General features: G+C 32.4%; 1 protein-coding gene across 1 annotated transcript in view; it reads right to left on the minus strand.

The window, feature by feature from the left end:
• Positions 1–6,085, minus strand: part of LOC106473121 (sulfate transporter-like) — a 32,237-nt gene extending 26,152 nt beyond the window's left edge. Inside the window, exons 1-4 of the mRNA XM_022401619.1 lie at positions 5,813–6,085; positions 3,435–3,468; positions 1,092–1,169; positions 787–882 (exon numbers count right to left, since the gene is read on the minus strand). Coding sequence (XP_022257327.1) covers positions 787–882; positions 1,092–1,169; positions 3,435–3,468; positions 5,813–5,841 — 237 coding nt within the window. The 5' untranslated portion in view covers positions 5,842–6,085. The remainder of the gene's footprint in view (positions 1–786; positions 883–1,091; positions 1,170–3,434; positions 3,469–5,812) is intronic.
• Positions 6,086–6,091: the final 6 nt, after the last annotated feature.

A 6,091-nucleotide genomic window follows, 5' to 3' on the forward strand; every position in this document is an offset into this window, starting at 1 on the left:
AGGTACTCTAAGGATTGTGGGATGCTGCATTATGAAACTGGTAAATTGAAATTGTGGTATTGAGTATTCTTGCTTTGGTGTTTTTCCTATGTAGATGTGCAATTCCTTTATCTCCATCCCAGTAGTCAGTTACATTCTTAATATAAATATAGATCCAGCCAGTTAAATATATAACATATTCATATTTTGAATAAATAAAGATTTTATTCCTCTGTAAATTGTACTATGTATTTGAAATTTTACTTTGTATAACATTTGTGAAACTGCATTATGTGGATATTTGATTCTTATCTGTTAGATATCAGTGTACATGAATACCACATATATGTTTTTTAAACTGACATTAAGTTCTTGATTCTACTTTGTTTAAATACTTATATATATGGAGAGGGTTTAAATATATATCGATATAATAGTTCTAACTCAGTTGAATATCTAAGGGTTTATTTTATATAGAGTTTACGTTAATGCTAACACATTGATTTGAAGTTATTTAACTTTTCAGTTATTACCAAACATTTCACCCTACAACAGTCTTGACTATGATTTCAATTTATTCCCAAGTATATAAAGGAAATTTTAAAAAAATTCATGTATGTCCGATATTAACAATTAGTTCTAAATTTGGTATACTTTAATACATGATTTTATACATATTAACAAAAATAAGTTCTTTCATTGTAAATGCAATCAAAAATACATTTTAAAAGTGTTGATGAAAATGTGTTATTAGTGTCCCAATCTCTTTATAGTTAAAAACATGTAACAAGTAAATGACAGACTTACACCATCAACCTGGGATATATTCCAAATATTCTTAAGCTCTTTGATGTGAATAAACATGTCCTTCAATGCTCCAAAGATCACACAGGACAAAATACACTTAAATAAAAAAACAAAAGAAAGATTTAACATAATCTCCACAAAAATATTGAAAATTAGGTGTGTGTTTTTATCTTAATATACTGTTTATTAATTAAACAAGTTCAAACATGTTTTTTTTCTTTACAGGAATTGAAAAACTAAATATTTCAAATGATTTGCAGCTAGTCTTTATAGTGTAGTACAGAAAGATTACAAAATATTATTACCTTTGGTAAGTTATAAAACAAGGGAGTGGCCACATATAAAAATCCCAACATAAGGACAGAAGATATCAGGCTGGCAATCTGTAAAGGCAATATGAAACTAAGAAATTTACTGTGCTTTAGTAGAAAGTATTTTAAGAATAAAATATTTTTTTTTTTTATAAACCATTACTGCATGTTTAATATTGCTATAAAAGAAAGAAGTAAACTCTTAAAATTTATTGCTATTGTTCATATTGTTACTATAAGGAGATGGAGTGAGATATTGGGTCCTCAAGTTTTGGGCTCTTTATGCTGAAGACTACAAACAGCAGTAATACTTATAGTTTTTATAAGTAACATGACCCTGTTTGCAAAGAAATCACCTAGTCTTACAGCTATGTTACAATCAATATGAATATTCAAAATATCATAATAGTTTCATTATAATAACTGACATGATTTCTTAATAATTCCTTAATTACATTTAATCAACTGAATACATATCTTGAGAAATGTTTGTTCATATAGAACTTATTATTTAATGAAGTTACCTTAAAAAGTAATTAAATTAATTATAAAATTTGGTAAGGACTATACACATACATAAAAGATTTGTTCATAAGTCACTATGATCATATGTACTTATTACATAACTTTGTTATTTTCAGTCCTGTCACGTCTGCTGATTCTGTCATACGTGATAACAGGTAACTAAAGTCGAAAATTACATGAAAAATATAATACTCTCCTCTTCAACAAGCCTGCCTTCCAACTAATAAAAACATTTTCTTCAAAGAAGCCCACATTTTGAACCGATGAAAACATTTTTCTTCAATAAACCTATTTTTTAACCCAAGGATAAATGACATCTTTTTATAAAATTACAGATTTTATAACAAACGTTTAAGTTAATTTGATAAAAAATCTGTAAAAATCTTATTTTTACATGACCAAACATACCAATATTATTCATGACCAGGGGAAGTACCCGGCTTCCCTTGGGTTATCAGGTTGATTTAGTCTAGATGACTATGTCAGTGAGTGTATTCTGAACTCATTTTAGCATAAAGGTATAATTTATATGCTTTTATTGCTCCTTTATGGGATGTGGACTGTTTATAAAAGTAGCCTTTCCTCTGACTTGTTCTCTGATTTTAAACTTAAATAATAATAACAAATAATAAAAACAAACCTCTTTAATTAAAGGAGCCTATAAATTGTAAAACATTTTTTTTTCCAATTTGGTAGTTTATACATTTCATTTTATAACTTTAGTACATAACCTCTTAACAACATTAGGTTATACCTTTATTGCTAAGCAATGTGATATAAAAGCCAATGTTGGAACTCAATGTTACCAAAACACACTGACTTTTCTATATATTAGAAGTTGTTATATAAGGAACCACTTTTTTTCTATATGTTTTTTCACTAGATTACCTCATTAAAAAGATGCATGCATGCACACATGTGCGTTTCTCTCTGTCTCTCTGTGATTTATACCTATAATTTGTAATATAAGGAACCACTTCTTTTCTATGTGGCTTTTTGCTAGCTGGCCACATTAAAAAGATGTGCATACGCACACATGTGGATAAGATAAGTAATAATGCCCAGGTGCAAGTCCTCAGGATCTACTTAGTATGGTTGCAAAATTTCAGGTTTCTAGGTTCTTTCCCCTTTGAGTTATGGCAGTCACACTTCTTTTCTATGTGGTTTTTCTCTAGCTTACCTCATTAAAAAGACATGCATTGGTGCACGCATATGGATAAGTATCAAAAAACAGGTGCACACCCTCAGGTTCCACTTAGTATGGGTGCAAAATTTCAGGTCTCTAGGCTCTTTCCTCTTACAGATATGGTAGCCCTTTTCCATGTGGTTTTTCCCTACCATGTTTCATAAAAAAAGATGCACATGTGTGCACACATGTGGATAAGAAATAATACCGAGGTGCATACCCTCAGGATACACTTAGAATGTGTGAAAAATTTCAGGTTCCTAAGTTCTTTCCTCTTGGAGTTATAGTGGTCACACACACAGACATGTTCTTTGATTATTATAGAAATTAATACAAAGGAACTATACTTACAGATCTTTAATCATATTTTTAACATAAAAGTGTTCATGATATTCATAACACATTTCAAATGACATATTTCTTCTGGAATTATTAATGAGTTCTGGCATAAGTGTTTTTCATGAGGTGTTGGAGGTTACAAGTATTAACCATCCCATTTCACAAGCTACATTTTATGTTTAGTTGTAAACAATAAATGATGTTTTAATACTGTCCAAGCAATATGCAATTATATTAGATTAAGTAATATTTAATACAAAGTAAGGATAAATATGTTAATGCCTTACTTGAGTACAACCACCGGTACCATCCTGGATGAGACTTCGGGATATACCAGCAGAACAAGGAAAACAGGAAAAGAAACAAGAAAAAATGTTTGCTGATCCTAAGGCTAAAAATTCCTAAAACAAATATACAGAAAAGGATAATAAAAACTATGCACTCTATTGTTAATTATTTAACTAAAATTTTAAAAAATTGAGAGAGAGAAATTATCAGTTTAAACTTTCAAACTAAGGGAATAGGCTTATGCCAAATAAATTAAAAATATAGTTGAACAAAAAATAATTTTATGTTTAAAATTCAGGAAACTGGTAAATTTTAGACAAAAATTAAAACTTTCTTTTCTGTTTACTTTTGTTATTTCATTTTTGTATCCTGATTTCATAAATTTTAAATGCTTAAGAAATTTATTTAGGCTAGTTGATGTTTATTTATTTTTCTCAAATCAATTCTGCCTTGAGAATCTCTGTGAATTTTGTGATATCAGGCTCATTACAGTGACTAAACTCTCAGACCCTGAGTAGTTCACTCTCACTAGCTTTAACTTCATACCATATGCTGACCTAGAGGGTAGACTGGCCACTGGGGTTCAACATAACAGCAGCATCCACTATGAACATTATGACATCCATCAGTGGAACATCACCACTGCAAGATCTAAATCATCCTGATAGATCACCTGAAGTTTCCAACATAAATCTGGATCACCAATTTGTACATGAAAGGTAACATAAAACATCATGCTGAAGAGTGTAGGTTTCTGCTTGACCTGTCCTCTTATGTATCTAGCAGTAGTGAAATTCAATGCCAGATACCTCACCCGGGATGCAGATAAAAACATTAATGGCAAAAGGTTCACATTCTGTTTTCCACAGTATAGCCACCAACCAAATACTACTAAACTCATGTAAGCCAACAAGAATTGCCAAGTGTCAGGGTGATAAAGACTCCTGTAAAAACTTTGCTTTTGCTACTTCCATCTCACGTGCATTTGAAGACTGAAAGATAAAGCAATATAAAACAGCCTAACCCCTATAATAAAGTGAAGCTGTATAGCAACAATTGTGCTCTCAATCATATCTCCACCATTGAGCAATGCCAAGGTAATAACTTTTGCAAAAGGTATACCCCATATTATAGTATACTAGGGTGATAAAACCAGGAAAGCATGCAATCAAACTTTGGCTAAGTTCATACTGATAAGGCATGACCTAGCTTAGAAAGAGAAGGAAGGGGCTGCATGGAATTGAACCTGTGCTCTCTGGAATGAAATGAGCAAGGCCAGTCTCACAGTTCTTCATTCTGGCACTTCAACAAACTTATGGCTGTCACAGCTTGGAAAAAACACAAATGACAATGCCAGCTATTTAAGATAATTACAGTACCCCTCTCTCTACAGATGAAGACCAAGGTCACCTTCATGTGCAGATACACCAGTGAAGAACTGCAAGAGAGATTCAAGCTACAGCAGTCATTATTTGAGTTGCAACTACATGTATCTATGAAAGCCATGTTTAGCTTGAATAAGATAAATAGAACCACAAACACATCTAAAAGTGAAGCTCCAGGGTCAGATGGTGTAAAAAGTTCCATGTTTGGAAAGCTGTTTACAATCTGTTGTAGCACTTATGAAATAGGAACCAATGCCTTTATAAGGTCTTTACCTAAACCAAGAAGGCTCTTAAATGATCGTCCTACAAAACTTCATAGCCAATATCCCAGAAATGGCTTGCCTATCATATTGAATTACTAATAAACTCATCATTAGGTGGTTACCATAGTGGAAGAGAAGCTTAGATCAATGCTGCTGATTTCATAGCTAATACAAAAGAAGGCTTTAAAGTTATTCAAAACACCTTGTCTACAAAATAATCCAGCTGCCTATTTTTGCTGAGAAAATTCTCAGAATAGGTAGCTGTACAACACGTGTAAGATATGTCATAGCTCCACATTTTAACAGAAGGTGTATCATAAAACATAAAAAAAACTGGAACACCATCAGTTCTGGTCTGCCTCAAGAATTTCCACTTTTGCCAGTTCTCTTCAATAACTAGACCACCTTAATACTCCAACCTGATGTCATGTGCTAACTTTTGATGATGAACTCCTGGTGTACAGCAGAGGCCCTAGCAAAACTAGAATAGAAAGCAAGATACAACCATTTTTTAGCAGGATGACCAAATGGTGTAATGACACAGTAATGGTCAACAATCCTACCAAAGCTACAACCATCTTATGCATACTAAATAATAGATATACTGCTGAAAAACAAACGATAGCCACCCTTTGTAGGTCCAGTCATCACCCTAGAAGAAACAGTGAATGAAGGGCATAGGGGAGGTATAGATTTTAACAGACAACTAAATTTGACCAGCCACATTACCCCATGATAACAAGAACTACCAAAGGCATCAATGCACTGAAATTTGCAGCAGGTAATAGAGATTAAAAATGTCACCTTCTTGTGCTCTACCAAAATCTTACTACTCCATTCTGGATTATGTACTACCAATGATCAGTATAAGTGATACACTGCTAGATAAGATTGAAAAGTGAAAATAAACAGAACACTTATATAAAATTGGTCAAAGGATGTACTAAAGCAGGGGCGGACTGGCCTATCGGGATACCGGGACTTGTCCCGGTGGGCCGATAGTCCAAC

This window comes from Limulus polyphemus, unplaced genomic scaffold (assembly GCF_000517525.1).
Source record: "Limulus polyphemus unplaced genomic scaffold, Limulus_polyphemus-2.1.2 Scaffold5905, whole genome shotgun sequence".
Lineage (NCBI taxonomy): Eukaryota > Metazoa > Arthropoda > Merostomata > Xiphosura > Limulidae > Limulus > Limulus polyphemus.